Source organism: Apium graveolens, chromosome 10, assembly GCF_009905375.1.
Source record: "Apium graveolens cultivar Ventura chromosome 10, ASM990537v1, whole genome shotgun sequence".
NCBI classification, from domain to species: Eukaryota; Viridiplantae; Streptophyta; class Magnoliopsida; order Apiales; family Apiaceae; genus Apium; species Apium graveolens.
In genome coordinates, this window is record NC_133656.1 from 212,087,631 (window position 1) to 212,114,529 (window position 26,899).

A 26,899-nucleotide genomic window follows, 5' to 3' on the forward strand; every position below is an offset into this window, starting at 1 on the left:
GATGATGCAACAGTACGTAAAAAAAAAAAATGTAAGCAGCATATGTGATACATAGTGGTGGCTCAGCAGCCTGTATAAAGGGTAGGAGCGAGGCAAGGACATAAAAATCAGAGGACAGAAGGAGGGTGGGCAAGTGAAAATATCAACCTCAGAAATGTTAAAACCAGCGAGGGAGGCGGCCTTTGATTTTATGAGGTCTCTCTGAAAAGCAATTACAAACGTAAGGAAAAGAAAAGAGACACCACACATTAGATTAGAGGAGCCCCCATCTTACAAAAGACACGTACTCTTGTCACTTACCATTCAAAAAAGCGCAACACCTTGTATTCTTGACGTGTTAACTATCATCCCATTCATTTTTCTCTCCCTTTTTCAATATTATATACACTATACACCCTTCCCATTCATTCTCTACACTCCACATATTCTTTTCTTTCTTATTTTACTTCCTCTCTTGTATTCTACTACTATTCTCCTAACCTAGCTACCTACATTCCCCTCCATCCTCTCTTCACCACAACTTGGACAACAAACAAGATTTTTAACAACAATACACGTAGAGGTATAGCTGTACTGTCTTGGTTTGATATACATTTTCATTCTTAGATAAGTTATACATGACATTACCATCTACTAGAATGGCGACTCCTACAAGCATGTCAGATCATTCACCCAAGAAATCTCCTTCCAAAGATGATAGTGGTGATCATGAAATCCAACCGGAGAAGCTGCAGGAACAACAAGAAGAATCATCATTAAAGAAGATTTACGATAACGATAGCGAGGTTGTTGAGAGTAGTACTAATGAAACTTCAAAGTCTAGTAGTACTGCAGCAGAACAAGAAGCTGCATTACTCGCAACTCCGACGGATATTACTACGGTGGTAGGTGGCGACAGCGTGGTGACGGAGGAGGAGAGTGGAAGGGAGAGACTGAAGAAACATCGGTTAGAGATGGCGGGTCGGGTTTGGATACCGGATACATGGGGTCAGGAAGATCTACTTAAAGATTGGATAGATTGCACTGCATTTGATGGATCACTGGTGAACAACACTATACTCTCAGCTAGGGCAGCTTTAATGCAACAACGTTCTACCACAAGTCCTGCTAATAATCCTACGCTTCTTACAACAATAGACAACAGGTGTTAAGTTTAGTCCTTTTATTAACTTGTTCACTCTCTTTATATTATTACATATATTCTTATCTTAAGCCATAGCAACCTATGTATATGTATGGTAATATTATCATATTATTGTTGATAATACAGGAATATAATAAAGTGATTATGGGAATATAATTTTAAACTTTCAAGAACGTTAATGCAAAACTGATTGTTTTTTTATTTTTTAATATTCTAGCGATGAAACTTCAAACTAGCTAGAAGATTGAGAAACCCAAGTAGAAGAGAAATGACGGAAGAACTCAAAATCGGACCAAGTATGTCACTTTCAAAATCCAAGTCTAATTACTCACTAACACATAATTACTCATTGTGGTACTATTAAGTGTTGATTTAAAATGGCTTTCACCAACTGCTATTTGAAGGAAGAATTAGTTAGTTTCCAAGGGGTCGACTATGGCAGAAATCGATTTTGCTGTATAAATCCATAACATCGTATAGGTTACTGGATATCCCAACCTATCCCAACCTCTTTCTCTTGGGGGCGATAATTTATTTGGGGGGCCGGTCTACAACAAACGTTTGTTGTAGACCGGTATACAACAAACACTCTTTCCACCGTTGGATGGTGGATCTAACGGGTGGAAACTAAATCTGCATAAGAGGGATTGCGGAAAATTTCAGCGGTCCGGTGTAATTTACGGTTTCCGCGGTCCGGTGTAATTACGGAAATATCCTTAGACACGGACCGCGGAAAATTTTCGCGGTTGGGCTCGTTTTTTGTATACCTACTCCCGAGCAAACACAGACTCTTAGCAAAACACAAACACAAAACACAGTCACACACCGCAGCAGTATATACACAGCAGCAGCAACACCTCCAACAGAAGCAAAACACCCACAACAATCAGCAAAATCATTCTCCTTTTCCGTAATTAAGGTATATAATCGATTTCTTTATGTTATTTACAGTTTTATTGATATAAATTTATGCTTTTTTCTTAGTGTAGATCTGATTTTATGTATGCAATTCAAATTTTTAGGATTAATTAATGTATGAATCCTTTTAATGAATTTTCATATGAAATATAGTATGATTAAATTCGAATTTTTAAAATTTTTAGGAAAATATTTAGTTTTAGTTTAAATTAGTGTTTAGTTTAATTCGATTAGTTTAATTTAAATCATTTTTAGGATTAATTTAATAGATTTTTAGGATAAATTAGTGTTGATTTCGATTAGTTTAATTCATTTTTTAGGATTTATTTAATTAAAATTTAATTTCGATTAGTTTAATTCGTTTTTAGGATATATTTAATGAAAATTTAAATTCGAATTATATTTATGATAAATTAGTGGTTAAAATTGAATTTAATTAGTGAATTAAATTGGTGCATAAATTTGGTAAAATCGAATTTGCATAATTTGGTAAAATTGAAATATTTTTGAATTAATTTAGTTAATTTCGAATTTAATGAAAAAAATAGTGTGAAATTCGAATTTAATGAAAAAATAGTGTGAAATTCGAACTGAATTAGTGTTAATTTCGAATTATTTAGTGTAAAAATAGAATTTATTGATAAAATTAGTGTTAAATTCTAATTATATTAAGAATTTATAATTTATGAAATTAGGGTTAATTTAGGTGATTATATATGTGGTGATTGTTTTTATTGTGTATGTTGTGGTGTTTTTATTGTGGTGATTGATGAATTTTGTTGGCAATATTAACAGGTATGGATAATTTTGATGATTTCGGGAATATGTTGTCGGGTCCTAACGCTCATAATATTATTTGGGATAATCGGTATCACGTCAGTGAGGATGTTTGGGATGGTGCAGGGAGAGATGAGTTGCAGAGCTATTCGGGGAACAAGTCATTGCACTTGTGGAAGTTAAGGAGACCACAACGGAAATTGCTACACATGCTTGGGTTTGGGATTTTTGCAGACCCTGTTGTTGTCTTGGCTACTGACACTCGGTTGATATCTGCTTTGGTAGAGCGTTGGAGACCCGAGACCAACATTTTCTTCACGAGGCAGAGGGAGATGACTGTTATATTGGAGGATGTAGGGTTTATTTTAGGGGTGCCAGTTCAGGGGGATGCGCTGACTTGTGGGGTGATAGAGAACAAGGCGGCGTATTTTGCTAATAATTGGTTTGAGCCTTTGACCGAGGAGGAGGTGAAGGAGGCTTTGTATCGGAATAACATCAAGCTGGGGTAGTTGTTTGAGAGATATGGTGCACAGAAGCCTGAGAAGAACAATATGAGGGCCACGGTTGTACATACCAAGGCGTATCTGCTATTCATTATGGGTTGTATCCTCTTCCCCTGCATCAACCGCTCTTTTGTTCATGTTCGGTATATGCACCCATTGATTAATATGCGGGAGATTCCTTATTATGCTTGGGGTGCAGCTGTGTTAGCTCATATATACCGGGGTTTGGAGATTGCTGCAAGGAAGGGCAGCAAGAGCATTGCTTGTTGTGTCTGGGTGTTACAGGTTTGGTCTTACGAGAGATTTCCTCGTATTGGCGTGCCTTTACGATCTCCCGGTCAGGAGGATTATCCGGTTGCTGAGGGATGGGCCTATGCTAGTGATACTCATGTCGGGGTTTCGAAGAAGCGCAGGATGTCAGGCCCTCACCACAGCTTACCGTTCTATAGGGGTGAGTTTGATGGTGTTGCTGGTGATGAGGTGGTCTGGAGGCCGTATGCTAGGTTCGAGGATGTTATGGACAGCGAGATGATACAGGCACAGTTAGCTGGGTGCGGTCGAGTTCCCCTTGTATGTTACGACGTGGTCGAGTGGCAGCATCCAGACAGGGTGTCGAGACAGTTTGGTTCTAGTACCCAGATTCCACGGGCACCGGTGAACATAGTTGGTTACAGGGGGGCTAAGGATGCCACGTTTGCAGGGGAGGATTGGCTGGTGCAGTGGTTTATTGATATTGGCAAATGGGCCAGGTTCTGTTCAGATTTGGATGGCCTTGTTGATGACTCGGTAGACATAGCTTCGGAGGCTGATTACATGGCGTGGTATGCTGATATATCTCGTATGCGCATAGGGAAGCCCAATCCACAGCCTCAACAACAGTACAAGACGAGGGAGTTGTATGATAGCCTCGAGGGCTATGAAGTTGTAAGTGTTTTACAAATATGCATATTTCACATTACACCCCCACACACTACAAAATTTGCATTCACACGTATTTCATCTTGATGATATGATATCTTTGTGGAATTAATGAAAAAATGTTTGCTTGTTTTTGTTTGTAGATGGTTGCCGGGCTTAATATGTTGAAGCAGCTGGACGCTAGGGTTCCTCCTGAGTTTGTGGAGGAGTTTGAGAGGATTTCTGCTACCTTCCTCACACCATTCTCTCGGTTGATGAAGAAGATCAAAGGACCCGCCTACAGACCTCCCACATTTCAGAACATAAAATCAGATTTCATTGCACCTTTGGCTGACGACTTTGACATTCCAGCCATTCCTGCCCAGGATGTCGTTGACATGACACAGCCATCCCAGTATGTGTCTCAGCCACCCCAGGCTATTGCCTCATCTAGTAGGCCCGCGAAGCTTGCATCCCGCATGATGAAAGAGGAGAAGTGGAGTATCACTAAGAGTCTCAGCATGACAAAGAAGAATGCTATATATTCAGATTGGGGATGGGGCTTTGGGATGGCGCCGAGGAATCCTGGTGGTCTTAGTGTTCAGGACTATCACGTCCATGTATCAGCTATACAAAGTCTGGCTCCAGGAACATGGGTTGATGACAGGATCATATACACTTATATGGTATTGTTCGTTGTCTAATATATTTTAGTTTTTGCATTTATTTTACTTGTTACATTAATTTTACTTGTTACATTTATTTTACTTAATGCATTCATATATACTTTCAGGGATTGCTAAGGACTCGGGAGGAGGAGATTCACACTAGAGGTATATGGGAGAGGAAACCCGTCTATTATTTCATGGATCCCTACTTCATGGTTCTTGGGAAAGGACATGTGAAGAAAATCAGAAAAACATCGAGGGTCGGTGGAGATACATTGCAGAGGGCATGTAATAAAGCATTACGTAGCTTTACCGGTTTTTCCAGTGCTACTGTTGGTCCTTCTGTTCTCGAGGCGGACTACATATTCATCCCATGTTGTGTCGGAGATGTGCATTGGGTTTTGTTCATGTTCGGTACTAGACGATTTGAAGGTCTTATCATAGATTCAATGAATGACGAGCCGAATTATCGTGAGGATATACGAGTGGTGGTATGTTCCTCTACTATTACTGTCTTCTATATAGTCCTTACCAATTGTATAATTTATTCATTCTCGGATCATAATTTCATTGCAGTCATGGTTGTTGCCGAGGCTATTGCATATGGTACACCCAGTCGAGGGGCGTGACCCTACTTCAGCCGAGGTCCTAGCTCTACCGTCCAGGCCAAAGCAACGAAACTCTAATGATTGTGGTGTTTATGTGATGAAGTACATGGACTACTTCACACAAGGATATGACTTAGCTGAGGTACCAAATTGGTCGCAGGAGGAGGTGGATACCTTTAGGTATCGGATAGCCAGGGAGCTTCAATTAGGGAAAGCAAGGGGGATTCCCGGGATTCGTATGCGTAGGCGTCACGAAGCTTCGTAGTTGAATTTCATTTGATTTTAGTTTGTCGGATTATGTAGTTGGATTGCATTTCATTTTAGGTTGTCGGATTATGTAGTTGGATTTCATTTGATTTTAGGTTGTTGAATTATGTAGCTGAATTTCATTTTATGTTGTCGGGTTTTATTTGGTTTATTTGGTTTGTTTGGTTTGACGTTGTTTAATTTTGTTGGATTTTTGTTATTTTTGAGCATTTTGGGTTGTTGTGGATTTTGGTGGATTGTTGTGTTGTAGGTGTTGGGATTTTGGTGGAATTTGGTTGTGAATTTTGGTTGTGAATTTGGTTGTGAATTTTCTGGCTGCTCTGTTTTCAATCTGTAAAAAAAAAAATCAATGGCCCCAACCGCGGAAAATTTCCGCGATCCGTCTACAGCCCCACCGCGGAAAATTTCTGCAGTCCATCAGTTTGTTTTTTTGCCCCTGAAAACAGAGCAAAAGATAGGGGAAACAGAGTATGCAAAATAATCTTCTGTTGAAATTGCTTAATTTTTGGAAGTTAGTCCTAAACTAACTTCCACTAATCCAAACCACTCTCAAAAGTCTTAAAATATGGTAATGAGTGATTTTCAATTTTTTTTTTCATTTTTTACGTTAAATTGAAAATTCCTTTAAAAAGTCAACAAAAGTCAACGTTTGTCCAAATATTGAAAAAAACTTTTCAATACATTTCATAACAATTTGTAATGTATAGTTCGACTTGTAAATTTTAATTTTTAATCTCAAATTTTTAGGTACACTTTCAATCTCAAATTTCATACTTTAATTCATAGAAAATTCATATAAATTCATATAAAATTCAATGAAAATACATAGATTCGAATGAAAATTACACGATCAATACAATCCACTAAATTTTATGAAATATATTGGTCCTAACCAAAAATACCTAGTATATTAGAAAGACCACCGGATAACCGGTGTTGAGCAACTCCTTGCGTAGTATCCACGAAGCATGCAATATGGTAGAGAACAAGTACACAACCATCACAGATATGGCCTTCCGTAAGTTCCAAGGGTAAGGGTTGGAGTCGTTCCAAATGGTAACGGGAATCGTATTCGAGCCATCGTAGAGACGAAATCTTGCAAAATATATTCCGCGTTCCCTCTCCGTCCCTCCCGTTAGGTGTGAAACCCAACCCTTCACATATTCGATGCGTATTTGGTCCATATTACAACCCTCACGAGGCCTCAAGTTTACAATATCGGCAATCCGATCACATTTAACAAGCTTACCGCCATTCCATCCGGATTTTTTCCATTTTCCATCGGGCGTGTTATTGCCCAAATTCAAGATCGGAAGGAAGTACGGATTCGGATGAGAGTTCACCAATCTCCACGGTTCAGTACCCTCCATCCAATTGCATGCCTCGATCCAATTTTTGGCCCTATAAGCCTCCTCATCGGGTTGTTGTCACCACTATACTCGCTAGTCATGTTACCTATCACAATAAAACACAATTATATGACAATAATTGGCAATTATATGACAATAAAACATAACAAAAAAGAAAGCAATGTTAAACACTTAAAATTCAAATACATTTAAAGATTACAACATTCGGTTACAAAATGGTACACCACTAATTATATTGCGATTCTTGAATATTTTTAAGATCTTCTAGTCTACTAGCACACTTCCTTTTATCATGACTTCCATTTGACAATAAGTGCACCTTCTTGGCGGCTTCTCCTTTTTACCAATCGATTCTATTGGACTTTTGAAACGAACGTCCTTCTTCCTCCCTTTAGTTTGGGACATAATAGGGTCAAGAATTGTTTCTTCATTAGCACTTGCATTTGGAGCTTGCGAATTGCTTTCGTAAGATTTAATTCCATCAACGCTCATTCTTTCGAGAATTGGTATTTCTCGATTCATCACTCCAACGACATAATCATACCGTTCCTTGGATGCAATGCTACTTTGACAAAAACTCATGGTTAACATTGTCATGCTATTAAATCGATCGGTTGAGGTCATCTCATGACTTTGTCAAACATCCAAATTGTAAGGCAACACACCATCAACTCTATTGGCATGCATTGTCCACCTCCGGTTTATGTAATACGGGGGAATTTCCGAAACCCGTTTCTTAGTGAAGACCGCCAATAGGTGTCTACAAGGTAGCCCCGAATGTTCAAGCATTCTACACGTACACATTCCCAAAGAGCTTGCTTTCTCGAATGCCAAAAAATAAACATTTCTTCCCGTAGGCTCGGACATGGGCCTATAACAACTATAGTACGTATAAATATCCCCCATTCTCTCCCCTTCTTCACTAGCTCGTCGGTCTTTTTCAACAAAGTATTTTGAAGACTCAACCAATTCATCTTGAAATCTTCTAAACATTTCCTTAGTGTAGATACAAGAAGCATGATACTCCAATGTGGTATGCAATTTCATGGGACGTTTTAGATTAATGGTGACATAATCTTCTTCCTTCTCCCTCATGAATTGCCTTGCCAATGCTTTTTGGGTATTTTCAATGAATTCCTTCAAACCCGTTGCCGAACTCACATACTTATCAAAGAAAGAATTCATCCCCTAACTCCTCGATGTACTATTTTGAAACGCCGAAAATTTGTTTCTAGTATATGCAGGAATCCACTTGTGCTTCAACTCATATAACCCATTTAACCATTTATGATCTTGCAAGTGATACTTTTCCACAAACGACGCCCATTTAGCTTCAAAAACACATTCGGTGAGAGATTTATAAATGCAATTGTTGAAGTCCGTCTTGAATTCCGGAAAAGCCGAATAATAATGAGCTAATTTCTCCGGGAATTTTTTACTAATGTGCCAAGAACACAATAAATGGGTAGTATTCGGGAGTACAACCGCAATAGCGCTTGCCATGACTTGATCTTGATTCGTGATTATAGTCAATGGAGGATTATTCCCCACACCTTCAAGCCAAGTACGATGAATCCACTTAAAAGTCGACGCATGTTCATCTCGCATCAATGCAAACCCGAAAATTACCGATTGATAATGATGATTGACTCCGGTAAATGGAACAAATGGCATTGCATACCTAATTGTCCGATAAGTGGTATCAAAAGCCATAACATCGCCAAAATTTTGGTAAGCCATTATACATCTCGGATCAATCCATACTAGACACTTCAAGCGATTCTCTTCATCGACTTCGGTCCTAATAAAATATTTAGAACCACTTTCTTCATTCAACCTATGCAACAAGTCCAACCCCGCTTGGGCGTCACTAATCTCAAACCTTTTCTTCCTCTCGTCTCTTAACACATTCCTAACATGTTGAACATTGAAACCAACTTTCTCATTACCTTTATGAATGTTACCAATCACATTCATCACTTGACAATTACGAACCCCCGAACCATAAAGCGTTTTAATCAAACTACGGGTCGCGGTGTTGACATGTCTTTCTCGTTGTACCAAATTCATCTTACTAGGGGAAACAAGACCGTAGTTGTGTACCAATTCAAGGCTAGTTACCTCCCAGTGACGTTTTTTCTTTTGATAATTGACATACATCCTCACCTTGCACTCGCTTTTAGGAAGAACCTCTCTACGCCGTTTATTTTGACTACTCTCGGCGACGACACTTTTTCCATAAAGCCTACAAACATATAAACGACCATATATCTCGTTGTCTTTATTACGATGACTAGCTTGAATTTTAATAGCAAATCCATTCGTAAAGCATAAGCCCTAAAAAAATGACCGGCCTCATCCACACTTTGAAAAATTTGATTCAAATATGGAACTCCCCCCATCAACATTTTCATACAAATTTGCATCCTCTACATTATCATCTTCATCTTCCTCCTCACCCTCAACATTATCACTATCATTTTCAACCTCGTTTGCAACCTCATTTTCATCATTTTCATCTTCAACATCAACCAAATCCTCATCTAAATTAATAAATTCCTCATTTCTATCTACAAAATCATCATCTTCAACATATACAGGGGTTTTAGGTTCTTCACTAGTATTTAAATCATCAAGATGTAAGCTATGATCAATAGACTCTTTTTTTTCATTTTGACGTTTATGACGAAACATACGAGCAAATAATTTATCCGCCATGAAAATGTGAAATTTAAGACAAGAAATATACCTTCAATTGACAAAACTACTTGAATTTCTTGATGAAAATGCCCCAAAATCGCCTAAAATGTAAACTTGGAGAGAGTAGAATTTTTCTTGAAAATTTTGGTGATTTTTATGGTGAAATGAGCTGCTGTTGGGATGCTGGGGATAAGGGGATAGTACCCAACCGCGGAAATTTTCCGCGGTCCGTCCACACCAACCGCTGAAAATTTCCGCGGTCCGGATACAATCTCACCCGTTAATCCCCATCCAACGGCTGTTAAACTGTTTGTTAACAACCTGTTAATAGCAAACAGTTGCTACAGACCCTCCCCATTTATTTGATATGCATTCTAGAGGATCGTCCCATCGTTCACCGTTGTCGGCCTCAGCCAACAATTAATTGGGTCTGTCCATCCTGGCCCTGTCTATTCACGGAGGGAGACACGTTTACTTGGTGGGGGTAGTACATGAATAATGTGTCCGAGATCTTACAATTCTTCGGAACAAGAAGGTTCTGGATTTTGGAAAGGTCAGGCATATTGCTCCAATTTTTCAACAATACCCTTGATTGTGGTGCCAACTCCTGGACTACTCAAAACACTCCCCTTATTTTCTACTAATATATCAAATCACTCGCAACATTGAAGAAACACATTAGAAATCAAAACACACTGGTTTTTGTTACCATGACTAAATCAAATTCACAAATGCACTATACATGCTGCTCTCATTCTGTCTATTGTGACAAAATAACAGGTATATAACCTTCATGTTTAACCATTAGATTGCAAAAACACTTTCCTATCAGTTGCATTGAAATCTATCACTGCGGAAATTTGCAGATTACATCTGCTGATACTGCACAACATTTGAATGTATGGCGTATTTACTACACATATGTCACCGGCGAGTAGTCAACTTTCATATCTTGACAGTTCCATCATCACTTGCTGAGGCAAGCAGCCCATTCTGCTGAAAAGAAGATACAGACATATATGAAAGATACTTCAAAGGAGATTTTGGACCCCAATTGAAAGGAGCCGGGATCCTCGCGACCAAAGTTTTCCTTTTTAACGGCTTGGGGAAAGTTATCAAAATTAACTTAACCCCGCCTAATCCACAAGGTAACTAAACCATCGGAGACCAAGTATTCCTACACTTGGATCAACCTTTCCTGGAGCCAGCATAGTATCTTATTTGTAAAAATATAACTTTAAAGTCAAACTAATTCAAATCTTGAATTGGCTGTCAAGTGTTTTTTTGTCTTAAGAGATAAACTTTAATTAGTCATTCACAGAACAAGAATTTCAATCATAGCAACCCCATATCTATCTGTCACCTCCGGAGGAAAAAAAAGGTTAAGCATTGGAATTTCTACCTATTTGGTTTAGAAAAGTGAAAATGCACTATCATTACGAATAGAGGAACACTGCAAGCTTTAATAAACACATCGATCTGCACCGATGAAGTATACTAGCTTGGAAATCTTCAATACAGGGGAAGTATGACTCCTAGGCATGAGCAACATATAGAAGACAGCTCATGTAATTTTGCCGGTAAAATGTGCAATGATGTAATATGGAGATAATTATACTAATCGGAATTCAAACAACGACAAGGAGCACATTTTTTTTAGGGGGGGGGGTTGCGGTGGCTCACCTCTGGGGCACACTGCATTGCGGTTACCTCCGTTTCATTAGCCTTCTCCTTTTCTTTAGCTTTCTCCTTTGGCATAAGCAATGTACACATATCATTGCATTTTTCCTGCAACTGAAAAGACAGCAAGGATCCATTATTACAGAAAGTCAGTTAATGAGAGGAGACCAGTTAACAATTATCTTTTAGAAGCAGAAACATCAGCAGATCATCTCTTTGATGGATGGTCACCTTGGGAACCTGCTGCACCGACTTCACATCCATTTCATGAGCTTTCTTCTTTGTCAAAAGAAATTCAGGCATAGTTTCACTTCTTTCCTGAGACTGAAAAGACAGTAAAGATCCATTCTTACAAAAGGTCAGTTGAATGAGAGCAAACATGTTAAGAATCATCTTTTAGATATAAAAACTTGAGTAGATCATCTCTTTAATGGATGATCACCTTGGGGGCCCACTCCACCAAGTTTTCATAGCTCCTCTTCTTTCCTGCGACTAAAAAGACATTAAAGATCCTTTGTTACTAAAGGCCAGTTGACTAAGAGCAAACATGTTAACAGTCATCGTTCAGAAGCAAAAACTTCAGCATCTCTATAATGGACCAGTATGTATGGCCCTTGTATGATTAACAGAGAACACAGTAACCACTTCTAGCTTTCCTCAAATAATCACCTTCTTGGGAGTTTACCTTGGAGGTCCACTGCACTGCTGTTACCACCGTTTCATTAGCCTTCTCCTTTGTCAAAAGAAATTTGTCCATAACTTTGTTTGTTTCCAGTAACTAAAAAGACAGTAAAGATCCTCTGTTACTAAAAGTCAGTTAAACGAGAGCAAAAAAGTCAACAATTATCTAGCAAAAACTTGAGCAGATAATCTCTTTGGTGGATAATCACCTTGGGGCTCTGGTGCACCAAGTTTACATCCGTTTCATGAGCTTTCTCCTTTTTCAAAAACAACTCATACATAGCATCGCTACTTTCCTGTGACCAAAAAGACAACAAGTTACCAAAAGTCAGTTGAATAAGAGCAAACATGTTAACAATTTTCTTTCAGAAGCAAAAACATGAGAAGATCATCTATTTGATGGATGATCACCTTGGGTGCCCACTGCACCGAGTTTATTTTTGTTTCATGAGCCTTCTCCTTTGTCAAAAGCAATTCATACACAGCTCCTCTTCTTTCCAGTGACTAAAAAGACATTAAAGATCCATTGTCACTAAAAGTCAGTTAAGTGAAAGTAAACATGTTAACCATTATCTTCTAGAAGCAGACAATTTAGTAGATCATCTTTTTAAATGACTAGTTTGTATGGCCCTTGTATGAGTAACAGAGAACACAGAAACCACTTCCAGCTTTCCTCAGATAATCACACTTGACTAGCAGAACAGACAGATGTTAAACTTTTTTGCTTAACAAGTTTTTAAACAGCCTGCGCCGACACTAGGACTAAAGTCAAGAATCATACAAACTCTGCTATTCAATTTAGTATACCACTGTTAAATTTTTAATAATGACCAGAAATGTTAAAAACACATGTTCAGTCTATTTGAAAATTTTTGTAATTTGTAAAAAAAGACTGGATCATTGTGTGGATCGAGTTCACTTACAGCCTACAGGAAGGACTAAATTTCAACTAGCTTATGTGATATCTAACAAATATTTTTACTCAGACTATGAGTTTGTAATCTTCAACACTGTTAATCTATCATCTAGATTTCTTTAGGGATGATGAATGAAGCTTGAGTCATTTCATGCAAATTTATACATAAGCTTCATTCTTAACATTTTACAAGAGAAGTCGGTTCCTTTATCAGTTTCTCTCATTCATTTAGTCCATTCCTTTATCAGTTTCTCCCATTAATCAATATTCATTCCATTTACTCTTCCTGCACTGTAAATTTACTGACTTGTTTTTATTATTTGAGTTTTGGCATCTGCTTATCTAATTTTGTAACTATTCTGAGTTTTGGCATCTGCGTATCTAATTTTATAACTCTGCTTAACCTCCGTTTTACTACAAAACTTAATTGAGGCTTTTAAAATTGTTTCCACTACATATTTAGTAGGAAGATTGACACTTAGACAACTTGATGGTAATGTCTTTTAAGAATTAAATCACAATCCCATTTTATTACTTAGGTCGATAGGACTATTAAACTCCATTTGAATTAAAGAAAAAAGGATCAGAAGCAATTCATGAAAGACCACAGCACTGGCTTGTCATAACAAAACACATGAGCCATTAACAAAAATTCTATTTCATATGGCTTGTGAGCAGAGAAAAAATTATCGTTAACTCTATTAGGAAATGGTTTATAAACATAAAAACTAAATGCGTCAAAGGAGGTTCACTACGAATTAGCAGAGTAGCACCTTTCTGTTGAGAAAAGCCATGCATGAACCCGAGATTGGAGAATGTAGCCAAAAATACATAAAAATCAGCAGGGGCAAAAGTTTTTTATGGTGGCGGTGCTACAAGCAAGCAACTAAATTATAAAGTTGATTTATATTTTTTCTATTCTCCTTTTTTTCTTTTGTGTTTGTGTGTGTGTGCCTGTTGGAGGAAAGGGTAGATATCAGAAGTATCTGTCAACGTACAACCGCAGTTATGCAGTCTGACAGTATTGAACCAAAATATCTACAAAATCACTGCTTCAGAAGGAATGCACTGAGACATGAACTCACCTTTAGAAGTAAAACTTGCTTCTGTAATGCAAGCAAAGGGGAAACACTTTATCACAATGTAAAAGAAGAAAAAGGCATATCATTGCTACTATACCTTACAATAGGAAGGAAAGGACAAAAGAACACCTTGAGTAGAATTCAAAAGACGTGTAGTGTGCCAAACCATTCTTAACAAAAGAACATGCAAGGAGAATTAAAAAGAAATATAAACATACCAAACCATCTTTATTCTCTTTAAATAAACAAATTACACCATCGGCTGCACCACTAGCAATTATTCCTTCGCTGTAATTGTTGCATGTGGAAGATGGCAATATCAATATAGGAATTTAAAAAGAAATGGACATTTACATTTAATGTTATCCAAATGGCAAGTGCAGTTGACAAAAATTCATCCTACTAGGCGGCAGTTACAAAATTACAGTACACTAAAAGCGTGCACTCCTTTTCTTTTGTTACTAATTTCATATTTCAAAACTAGATTTTTTATATTACTCAAATCTTTAGTTCGGAAATGTAAATTAATATTATATGTTAGTCATAAGAGTATTATCTTTTTGTCAAAAAATGCATGCCAGAACATAGTTTGAACGATAAAATCAAAAGTTTAACTGGACGAAGTAGTTTATTAGGATCCAGTACCTTGACCAATGAACTGAGAAAATTGTTTGCTTATGATAGCCATATAGAGTGTTTCCTGAAAAACCCAAACACACTTTCATCAGCATTGGTACCGTCAGAATTACCTAAGTTGTGATGCTCCCAGACATAGGTTTTATCTACCTTTAATTAAATACTGAGTGCTTAGGGCTTCTTCAAATAAAAAGTAGCAATTTTGAAGTATCCATTTTCAGATTATTAACTTGTGTGATGATGTCTAATAAGTGGAGAATGTAACTTCAAGAATAGAGATGAATGTTTAGTTGGATAACAATCAAGTTGGTGAACTCTAGCATAAGTGATCAAGGCTAGTAGACTAGTTCTATAAATAGTAAAATGTAAGTGTGAGTTTTATTAATTTAAATATGAATAAATGGAGTAGATTCACTATTTGTTTCTCTCTATAGAAGCTGCCATTAGCTTTTCTCTCTCTAATTGTTTTTTCGATTCTGTCTACCATTTTCTAAATCCTATATTTGATACATATATATAGGTAGGTTGGTTTAATTCCGTGTGAAGTACTGTTAAATGGAGTACTATATGTCCTGCACTATGTTGTCCGATATGTTTTGCAATATTCTCTAGGCAGAAGATAATGTAGAACGTATAGTACTTCAACTAAGGATACTCCATTGAACTTTTGCCTTTTCTGGTCCTTCCTCTATATTATCTAACCTATCTCCCTAATCTGTTCTCTTCTCTTGAACCTAGGTAAAATCATGAGTCTCACCCCTCTCTCCAGTTACTTTAAACCAAGCTAGGAGAGTAGGTGGGAAGCAATTATCATTTGGATGTTTAAAAAAGTACTGCACAACAAGAGCAAATTACAACAGCAATGCTCTATAATTGATAATGCAAGACGACATCAGGCATTGGACTAATACATGCTTTCTAAAACAGGTAATAGACTGATGTATACCTAATTGTTGTAAAATTCTACAAATACAAAGGTAGCCACTAGCCATGATTAAATGACTTTAAGGTTTGATGAATTGGCTGTATTAAGAAGCCAAAAATGTAAAAAAAAATAAAAATTAGTTGATATACCTATGCTAATGGATGGACAAGTAGACAAAAGAGGATGGAACATTAAACAAAGGCATTTATTGGAAATTTCATGCAGCACCAACATGGAAGATGAAGATAATTAATAGGGATGAGGTTTTTTTAACACTTCAAATGTAGACTTCTACATGCTCTCATTAAAAAGTATTGATGAATAAGGATGGAGCAAAAAGTAGGAAACGGAAAGTAAAATGACATGGACTGATTATTTGATTTTTTTTGCTCAAAAGGAATCTCACAAGCATGGTGTAAGATAGGGTCGTATTACAGCAAATGACTAGTATTGCTCGCTGACCTCGTTTTTCATTAAGGCTTAACTGATTTGAGTAGAATTGTCTATGAATTGGATATTGTGGCACAATGATTTCATCTTTACAAAAAAAAATTGAACATGTTAAAGTACTAGCATAGATTTTATAAGAAATAGAATCTATAGCTGGAAAATTAGAACACAATCATTCCCCAAGTAATAACTATATGTACACATAAACTTAACATTATCACTGGTCATGGACAATCACCATGTAAAGGAACCCTAGAAGTCAAATCACTAGGAGATTATTTGTCAAAAATATAAAACTCAACACTGTGAATAAGCAAGTTCATTACCAAGGTTGATAGCCACCACGTTCATGGTCACCACCAGACTGCATCCTCTCTTCAGCCCATACCTTTATGGAAAGATCAGCACTGCAGAGGTAACAAGTGCCATTCAACCCAAGACAACTATTATATCATTATATAAGCAACTCATATGTAAATTATCCTTTTCAGTACCATAAACAGAGCAGGAAAACACACAGTACTAGTATAAACATTCTAAAAGCATAGTATAAGGAAGCAACAAGATCTGTACCTAGAAGTAACCATTTTGTCTCCAGTGGCATTAAAAGACATGGAGCAGACTTTAGACATGTGTCCACTGCAGAAAGGGATGGTACAGCTTTACAAGACCAGATTATAAGTGCAATAGACAGGAAAATTATCTAAATTTAAGTGTTGTAACTTATTTATGGATCTATCTGTGGTATTCAGACTAGAATATAAAGTTAGTCGGCAATATTGTTTCAGTTTTGTGGAATCAGGGCTAGCCTAGTGGCAAGGCCTCATCCCCCCTACCTTTGTTCTCAAAAACTAATTTCTAAATGAAGATATAATGTGCAAACTTATAATTAAATAGAGAAGGGTTTCAGATTGTACTTCAAATCTTCAGCAAAACTCCATTCGTTGTAGTCACTAAATCTTCTCCAAACCTGCAGATAGGCATGCAAAATTTTCAAATTCTTAGTACTATTACATTCAGTTCAACAAAAGCAGCACAAGCTGTAAAAAAAATAGTTCATATCATTTATACCTTAATAATTTCATCGCAGCCACATGAAAACAAAATATCTTTGAATGGGTGCCATTGGACCATTTCGACATCTTCTTCGTGTATGAACTTCCCAACGGGTTTATATTTTTCAGATTCATAAAGTCCCCAGATCCAAACAGAATTGCTGCTGCAAGTGGCAAGATGGCCAGATATATTCCAAGACACACTTACAACTTCCGCCTTGTGACCCTGTATATATGCATAAACAATTAGATTTCCCAACAGCGACACTGTGCAGAAAGTTCATATATAAATGTCACAAGGTACATAAGAAGATGATCCTTAAGGCCATGTCTGTTTCATGGGATTACAATACCCAGATTATGATCTTATTTTCTCATATTCATGCTGTCTTTGGTCTCTGAGTTATCCCTTCGACTAAAATTTCAATCACCTTTTAGTTCATTTCTATTAGATTACTTAGGGAGAGGATGGAATTAGTAGTCCTCCCAAAATGAAGTACAAAGTAATAAAAATAGAGTACATAACTGGCTATTGTGACAATGAAGTTGCCGCTATAATACCTTTAAGTCGTATAAATGCTTAAAGTTATTCATGTCCCATAAAGAAGTGGTGCCATCATAGTTTGCAATTGCCAACAAATCACCCTCTGGTGACCAGGAACATGATCTAACAGTTCCAGTTTGAGCTCCTCTAATAGTTGCCTGCACAAGCATGGACATAAGTATACACATGCATGAAGTTTTGTGAAAATTATAACATCATGCTGTTAAGTATTTTTGGAATACAATTCTTCACTATTGTGAGAAAAATAGATCGAAATGTGTTCCTTTATGTAATAACAATGGGAAATAAAATTGCAGGATGTGGTATGATTTTTGAATAAGTGAATTTCAGAAAACAAATCAGAACAAATTATTTCAAAATTGCTCCCAGATACGCATCAAAAAATATGATACACACTCCACCTGGCCACATAATAACTTCCACGTCAATGTTCTTGAACTAGCACTTAACTATATGTACTATATGTATGCAACGTAAAGTTATAGAATAATGCCCCTATGTTATATCACTACTAGATATAGTCACTCACAGGGTAGGCATATCAACACAAACAAAATCACTTAAAAATTACGATTGTTTAACAAAAACTAAAAATAGCAGTACACAGTGAAAACGAACAGACATATATCAGGATGATCAATAAATCTGGGGCCAGTACTGTAACACCCCCTTCTTAAAATAGAAGGGAAATATTACTTAAAATCCAAAACCTGCAAACAGAGCACTAATATATTTCTAACAATAATTAAACAGTCTAAAATCTCAAAAAAAAATAATATTAAATCTTCAAAATATCTAAACCAAAAATATAAATGCTGAAATCTCTAATAAGAAATTAAGTCTAAATAATGATAGAAGTCTGAAATCCTAAAAACGAAATAAAGGGTAGCTCTCCATCACACAGCCCCAAAAGTCCCCCTAAGTACCTGCCAGAAGAAGAATACGGCATGAGCCAAATGCCCAGTACGGATTGGAATAAATTTATAAAACATAAAACAAGATGAACATTTGACAGTTTAATATAAAACAGCAAGTTTAAATAAAACAGGCTGAAACAACGAGGGCTAAGATATTTCATACCGAGAGCAAAACAAATAACAAATACACACATCATAGGGTACCTAATGTGTGCAACAAACCAGTTAACGAGTACGGCATATACAACGTCACTGTCGAATCAAATCACAAATCAAACTCTGGGTGCACCCACGTATCCTGAAACAAATATCACAATGGCCAAAGCTCTCCTCCTGAGCTATCAAAAGGATACGCCATGACCAATCACACTGCCATGGAAGTGTCATGCCAATGGTGCCGCAATGACATGGCTGTAGTACCCCTACAGCTGGTTAACTCGGTATACCCTATTTCACTCTAAGGGTTCAAATAAAATAATTTTCACAATTTTAAGAATCACTTGCAGCAGATATTTCAAATATTCTAAACAGATATTTAACAAACATAATTTTAAAGCTCGCAAGATTAAATATTTAAAACTTCCAGAACAGATTTAAAATAATTTTCAGAGATCAAACGAATAAGAACGGAATGAATAAAAATATGAAGGGAAAGAATCAGATATATTTAATAATAAAAGGAGTAGCACTGAAAGAAAGGGGACGAAATCCGTACCTCATCTGATGGACCATTAAATCGGATTGTTGAAATACGATTGAAAGTGAACAACTTATACTAATTCGAATTTTAACAGCAGATAAGTTAAGGATTTGAAATAATGGTCAACTGGAGAAATAAAGTAGATTTAACAAGGATTCCAAAATGATAAGATTCATCAAAAACGCACTGATAACGAATTAGTTATGAATTTTTGAAGTTCAGGTATCACAGCAGAAATTATTCAGGAACAGATTACAAAGAAGGCAAATTTAGACAATAAAGACAATCTGATCTCACTTCGACTATAACTAGACAATGAAAGAGAATTCTCAGAGGTTTCATAATTTATAAAGATCATAATTTTATGACGAATAATGAAGAAGATATGAATTTTTGAACATGAAACAACTATGCTGATAAGTATAAACAGACCAGAATATTTGTAAGGCAATTTAGGCAATTTAAAAGATTTAAATATATAATGGGTATACCATATAATGAAAGAGAATTTCATAAGCTTTCCAGATTGATATCATGAGTAATTTTCCGACATAAGATCGATTTATAACGAATTTTAGAAGGTATGAAAAACTGTTCACGTCATAAATCTGAAGGGTCACAAAGAATGGATATTTGCACATAGTTAGAGGCTGATTCCACAAAATATGTAAACATGGAAGTTGTAGGTATCGAAACAAGCTTTCCAGAAAATCAAGAATCAATGAATTCCGTGTACAAACGAATAAGTTATGGATTTTACAACAGATACGAGATGCTGATTTTATCACATACGAATTTCAGCACAAACAAATAAGAAGATGAACATGATATGATTATGAAGAAGAAAAGATCGATTCTCGTACCTTGATCAATCGAATAACACAAGAATAAACTTCTAAGATCTTCTTGTCTTCTCAAACCCTAGCCTCTAAGAGCGGCTCCAATTAAAAAGACATAGAATAGGACATAACTTGTATATATATATATTTATAGGCCCACAAGCCCACAATTAATAGAATCCTATCCCTAATCTAATTAATAATATAATTACTAATTCTATTCCAAATCAAATTGTATTAAAAATTACTATTATTACTAATTCTAATCTATTTCTAACTAATACAAATATTAAATAGATAATAATTAAAATAAAAATACGGATATTACATATATACCCCCTTAAAAAGGATTCCGTCCCCGGAATCGAACGAAACTAAAACTCGTACCTGAATCGAACAAATGCGGATATTTCTCACGAATAGATTCTTCTAATTCCCAAGTAGCCTCTCTTTCCGAATGATTTTTCCACAAAACTTTCACAAACGGAATGGTGTTCTTCCTCAAAACTCGCTCCTCTCGAGCTAAGATAGCCTCAGCTTCCTCCTCACAAGAAAGATCCTCTTTAATCTTATGTAATGGATACTGAACTACATGTAATGGATGATATTTGTAGCCCCTCAAAACCGACACATGAAACACATTATGCACATGAGATAGTTGTGGTGGCAACGCAACTCTATAAGATACTTCCCCTACTTTCTCCATAACGTCAAAAGGGCCAACATATCTCGGACTAAGCTTTCCCTTCATACCAAAACGCTTCACACCCTTACAAGGCGACACCTTTAAGAACACATGATCACCTGGCTCAAATCCCCCAAACTTCCTATGTTGGTCCGCGTAACTCTTTTGACGAGATCGAGCTTCCTTCAGACTTTCTTTAACTTTCTCTACCTTCTCATTAGTAATTCTAACTAACTCCGGCCCTTCGATGACTCTCTCACCAACCTCATCCCAACAAGATGGTGCCCTACACCTCCTACCATACAAAGCCTCAAATGGTGGCATACCAATACTCGCGGGCCAACTATTATTGTACGCAAACTCAACAAGATACAAATATTTATCCCAATCACCTGTCCACTCTAACGCGCAAGCCCTCAACATATCCTCCAATGTCTGAATCGTCCTCTCTGACTGTCCATCGGTCTGCGGATGATAAGCTGTACTGAAATTAAGCCTCGTACCCCAAGCTTGCTGGAATCCCTTCCAAAAACGCGATGTAAATCTCGTATCCCTGTCAGAAACTATCGACACCGGCACACCATGAAGTCTAACAATATCTCGCTGCAAAATCTCTGCCAACTCATGAACAGGAGTAGTCTCTTTAATAGGCAAGAAGTGAGCGGACTTAGTGAGTCTATCAACCACCACCCATATAACATCATTCTTCTTGAAAGTCCTCGGCAAATGAGTTACAAAATCCATAGTAATGTTTTCCCACTTCCAAACTGGTATATCTAGCTGTTGCAACAATCCACTAGGCCTCTGATGGTCTATCTTCACTTGTTGACATGTAAGACATTTTCCCACAAATTCTGCTATATCTCCCTTCATTCCACTCCACCAAAAGTGCTTCTTCAAATCCCTATACATCTTGGTGGAACCTGGATGAATAAAAAATGAAGAACTATGAGCCTCCTTCAAAATTTCCTCACGAATCGTCGGGTCTGCGGGCACGCACAATTTACTACCCAACCACATCACACCCTCATCATCGAAATGAAATTGTGTTTGTTTTCCACCTGCCACCTCGGATCTAATAGCTTCCAAACCTGTATCACTCTTCTGAGCTTCCTTAACCCTTGAAACAAGATTCGATTCCACTTTCAAATTTGCAATACTACCACTTGATCCTCTAACATACAACTCAACACCCAAGCGCTCCAAATCTGAAATAAGGTGCGGCTGAGTAATGAGAGATGCAACACTCCCCAAGTTCTTCCTACTAAGAGCGTCTGCCACTACATTCGCCTTCCCCGGATGGTACTGAATATTTGCATCATAATCCTTAAGAAGTTCAAGCCACCTCCGCTGCCTCATGTTAAGCTCCTTCTGAGTAAAGATGTATTTGAGACTCTTGTGATCAGTAAAGATGTCACAAGTCTCTCCATAAAGATAGTGTCTCCAGATCTTCAAAGCAAAGACCACTGCTGCTAACTCCAAGTCATGGGTAGGATAATTCACCTCATATGGTTTAAGCTGCCTAGAAGCGTAAGAAATCACTTTCCCATGTTGCATAAGAACACACCCCAATCCTCTCTTAGAAGCATCACTATACACCTGAAAACCTCCACTCCCTGATGGCAACACAAGTATTGGAGCTGACACCAACCTCTTCTTTAACTCTTGAAAGCTCTTCTCACGATCATCATTCCACTCGAACTTAATTCCCTTCCTCATTAGCTGAGTCAATGGTAAAGCTATGGAAGAGAAACCTTCCACAAAACGCCTATAGTAGCCTGCCAAACCCAAGAAACTCCTCACCTCCGTCACATTGCTAGGTCTGGGCCAATTAGTAATAGCCTCGACTTTCGCAGGATCCAACTCAATGCCCCTACCAGATACAACATGCCCCAAGAATGCCACTTCCTCCAACCAGAATTCACACTTGGAAAATTTCGCAAACAACTTCCTCTTCCTCAAAATTTCAAGTACAGTACGTAAATGCTCCTCATGCTCCTCTCTGCTCCTAGAGTATATCAAGATATCATCGATGAAGACCACCACGAATTTATCCAGATAATCATGAAAGACCCGATTCATCAAATCCATAAATACCGCTGGTGCATTCGTCAACCCAAAGGACATCACGAGAAACTCATAATGACCATAACGAGTGCGAAATGCAGTCTTCGAAACGTCTTCCTCCCTAACTCGTAACTGATGGTAACCAGATCTCAAATCTATCTTCGAAAAGTACTTCGCCCCTTATAACTGATCAAACAAGTCATCAATGCGTGGCAAAGGATACCTGTTTCTAACAGTCACCTTATTCAACTCCCTATAGTCAATGCACAATCTCATAGAACCATCCTTCTTCTTCACAAACAACACAGGAGCGCCCCATGGAGACACACTTGGTCTGATAAATCCCCTATTCAACAACTCCTGCAACTGCTCCTTCAATTCTTGCAAAGCAAAATGAAACGATAAAGAGCATAATGAAACGAAATTAAATGGAACACCCATCCTATCATCTACCCAAACTCACAGGTCAACCTAAGTAGGTTTTCTACAAGAAAGAACCTAAGCTCTGATACCATCTCTGTAACACCCCCTTCTTAAAATAGAAGGGAAATATTACTTAAAATCCAAAACCTGCAAACAGAGCACTAATATATTTCTAACAATAATTAAACAGTCTAAAATCTCAAAAAAAAATAATATTAAATCTTCAAAATATCTAAACCAAAAATATAAATGCTGAAATCTCTAATAAGAAATTAAGTCTAAATAATGATAGAAGTCTGAAATCCTAAAAACGAAATAAAGGGTAGCTCTCCATCACACAGCCCCAAAAGTCCCCCTAAGTACCTGCCAGAAGAAGAATACGGCATGAGCCAAATGCCCAGTACGGATTGGAATAAATTTATAAAACATAAAACAAGATGAACATTTGACAGTTTAATATAAAACAGCAAGTTTAAATAAAACAGGCTGAAACAACGAGGGCTAAGATATTTCATACCGAGAGCAAAACAAATAACAAATACACACATCATAGGGTACCTAATGTGTGCAACAAACCAGTTAACGAGTACGGCATATACAACGTCACTGTCGAATCAAATCACAAATCAAACTCTGGGTGCACCCACGTATCCTGAAACAAATATCACAATGGCCAAAGCTCTCCTCCTGAGCTATCAAAAGGATACGCCATGACCAATCACACTGCCATGGAAGTGTCATGCCAATGGTGCCGCAATGACATGGCTGTAGTACCCCTACAGCTGGTTAACTCGGTATACCCTATTTCACTCTAAGGGTTCAAATAAAATAATTTTCACAATTTTAAGAATCACTTGCAGCAGATATTTCAAATATTCTAAACAGATATTTAACAAACATAATTTTAAAGCTCGCAAGATTAAATATTTAAAACTTCCAGAACAGATTTAAAATAATTTTCAGAGATCAAACGAATAAGAACGGAATGAATAAAAATATGAAGGGAAAGAATCAGATATATTTAATAATAAAAGGAGTAGCACTGAAAGAAAGGGGACGAAATCCGTACCTCATCTGATGGACCATTAAATCGGATTGTTGAAATACGATTGAAAGTGAACAACTTATACTAATTCGAATTTTAACAGCAGATAAGTTAAGGATTTGAAATAATGGTCAACTGGAGAAATAAAGTAGATTTAACAAGGATTCCAAAATGATAAGATTCATCAAAAACGCACTGATAACGAATTAGTTATGAATTTTTGAAGTTCAGGTATCACAGCAGAAATTATTCAGGAACAGATTACAAAGAAGGCAAATTTAGACAATAAAGACAATCTGATCTCACTTCGACTATAACTAGACAATGAAAGAGAATTCTCAGAGGTTTCATAATTTATAAAGATCATAATTTTATGACGAATAATGAAGAAGATATGAATTTTTGAACATGAAACAACTATGCTGATAAGTATAAACAGACCAGAATATTTGTAAGGCAATTTAGGCAATTTAAAAGATTTAAATATATAATGGGTATACCATATAATGAAAGAGAATTTCATAAGCTTTCCAGATTGATATCATGAGTAATTTTCCGACATAAGATCGATTTATAACGAATTTTAGAAGGTATGAAAAACTGTTCACGTCATAAATCTGAAGGGTCACAAAGAATGGATATTTGCACATAGTTAGAGGCTGATTCCACAAAATATGTAAACATGGAAGTTGTAGGTATCGAAACAAGCTTTCCAGAAAATCAAGAATCAATGAATTCCGTGTACAAACGAATAAGTTATGGATTTTACAACAGATACGAGATGCTGATTTTATCACATACGAATTTCAGCACAAACAAATAAGAAGATGAACATGATATGATTATGAAGAAGAAAAGATCGATTCTCGTACCTTGATCAATCGAATAACACAAGAATAAACTTCTAAGATCTTCTTGTCTTCTCAAACCCTAGCCTCTAAGAGCGGCTCCAATTAAAAAGACATAGAATAGGACATAACTTGTATATATATATATTTATAGGCCCACAAGCCCACAATTAATAGAATCCTATCCCTAATCTAATTAATAATATAATTACTAATTCTATTCCAAATCAAATTGTATTAAAAATTACTATTATTACTAATTCTAATCTATTTCTAACTAATACAAATATTAAATAGATAATAATTAAAATAAAAATACGGATATTACAAGTACTTTAGCTTATTTTTGTTACTCTGTCTCGGCGAGCTCCAACAAAAGAGAAATCAGACATAAAACATGCGTCCAATCAATTTTAATAGAAAACTATACTAATAATTGTTGTAAAAGCATGAATAATATTGAGTTTCTAACAAAGCATACAACAATTTACAGAAACGAAATCAAATAGTAATGTTACAAACACACACAGAGAGAGATAATATAACGAATAATGAAATAACCGCGCGCAGATTACATTTCTTCGAAATCTTCATCATAATATGCACACTAACAGTCTAACACACACACAAACACACAGTCACACATCTGTTTGTAATCTACGGTGAAAATAAGTTCAACGTATATGAAACATGTGTCAGATTAATTCTTATATATAGAAAACTATAGTAATAACTGTTCAGATAAAAGCAAACAGTCTAAATTAATTACATTGCGATTCTAACAACAATTTACAGAAACAAAATCAAATAGAATTCTCTCTCTCTCTCTCACACACACTGTAACGAATAATAATGATATAACCGCAGATTACAGTTCTATAATATCTTCATCATAATACACACACAAACACAGTCACATTCTGTTTGTAGGTTCCGGTGAACATAAGGTACAACTTATAGGAAACAATTTCTGAGAGGAGGAGAAAATGTATGTTAGATATTTTATTATAATATATCTATGTGTGTGTGTTCTCTAGTAATATTAGTAAATACATACGGTTTTTCATCCTCCTCCTTCATCATAATGTGTGTGTGAACAGAGACAGAGAAAAGTTAGGGTAGAGAGGGAGAGAGAGAGAGAGAGGCACCAAACACTCGAAAGCAGAAATGGCAGGATATTGCTTCCAGATACGAACGGTGTTGTCGCTGCCGCAAGAAGCCAAAATCGCCGGTGTGCCGTCGGTTCCGGCGACAGGGTTCCAGACTACGCTCCATACCTTGCCTTTGTGACCTTCCAGCTTCTGTATCTCCCTCAGTTCTGATCTCTCTCCCATCTCTCTCTCTCTCTTAATTTTATCAATTCAAACAAGGCAAAGTATTACTATTGGACAGAGTTTGATTCAATTTATATACACACCTGTATGTATAATGCCTGTATAGTGCCTAGTACACATTTCACAGCTATTTCCACTACTCTGAGACTAGTAGAGCAGGAGCTACTTGTTCATCACGTTTGACCCCAGGGAGTATGAC

At 36.8% G+C, this 26,899-nt stretch overlaps 2 protein-coding genes across 3 annotated transcripts; one reads left to right on the forward strand and one right to left on the reverse strand.

The window, feature by feature from the left end:
- Positions 1–455: 455 nt before the first annotated feature.
- On the reverse strand, positions 456–26,899 carry LOC141691758 (uncharacterized). Its single transcript, XM_074496516.1, has 18 exons — positions 26,515–26,899; positions 17,839–17,979; positions 17,294–17,503; positions 17,140–17,192; positions 16,796–16,861; positions 16,549–16,629; positions 16,423–16,442; positions 16,179–16,309; positions 15,605–15,680; positions 14,857–14,911; positions 14,430–14,499; positions 12,625–12,717; positions 12,423–12,509; positions 12,202–12,310; positions 11,975–12,024; positions 11,764–11,856; positions 11,536–11,646; positions 456–728 (listed from the first exon to the last, which is right to left on the reverse strand). The coding sequence occupies exons 1-18, from the start codon at positions 26,698–26,700 to the stop codon at positions 669–671; spliced, it is 1,692 nt and encodes a 563-aa protein (XP_074352617.1). The 5' UTR covers positions 26,701–26,899; the 3' UTR covers positions 456–668.
- On the forward strand, positions 1,376–5,909 carry LOC141688883 (uncharacterized). Of its 2 annotated transcripts, none has more exons than XM_074493012.1 (5): positions 1,376–2,063; positions 2,858–4,266; positions 4,404–4,925; positions 5,033–5,398; positions 5,484–5,909. In XM_074493012.1, the coding sequence occupies exons 2-5, from the start codon at positions 3,391–3,393 to the stop codon at positions 5,778–5,780; spliced, it is 2,061 nt and encodes a 686-aa protein (XP_074349113.1). In that variant the 5' UTR covers positions 1,376–2,063; positions 2,858–3,390; the 3' UTR covers positions 5,781–5,909. The 2 variants fall into 2 exon arrangements, with proteins under 2 accessions (XP_074349113.1, XP_074349114.1); XM_074493013.1 differs by having other exon boundaries at positions 2,966–4,266.

Bases quoted from the DNA above. Each gene is read 5' to 3' on its own strand.
- LOC141691758 (XM_074496516.1), bottom strand. From the start codon at position 26,700: ATGGGAGAGAGATCAGAACTGAGGGAGATACAGAAGCTGGAAGGTCAC. The intron at 11,647-11,763 runs GTGACCATCCAT...CTGTCTTTTCAG, and splicing joins CGGTGCAGCAGGTTCCCAAG to TTGCAGGAAAAATGCAATGA. The intron at 729-11,535 runs GTGAGCCACCGC...TTGTTCCTGCAG, and splicing joins CAATGCAGTGTGCCCCAGAG to CTTCTCCGGTTGGATTTCAT.
- LOC141688883 (XM_074493012.1), top strand. From the start codon at position 3,391: ATGAGGGCCACGGTTGTACATACCAAGGCGTATCTGCTATTCATTATG. The intron at 4,267-4,403 runs GTAAGTGTTTTA...TTTTGTTTGTAG, and splicing joins GCCTCGAGGGCTATGAAGTT to ATGGTTGCCGGGCTTAATAT. The intron at 5,399-5,483 runs GTATGTTCCTCT...ATTTCATTGCAG, and splicing joins GTGAGGATATACGAGTGGTG to TCATGGTTGTTGCCGAGGCT.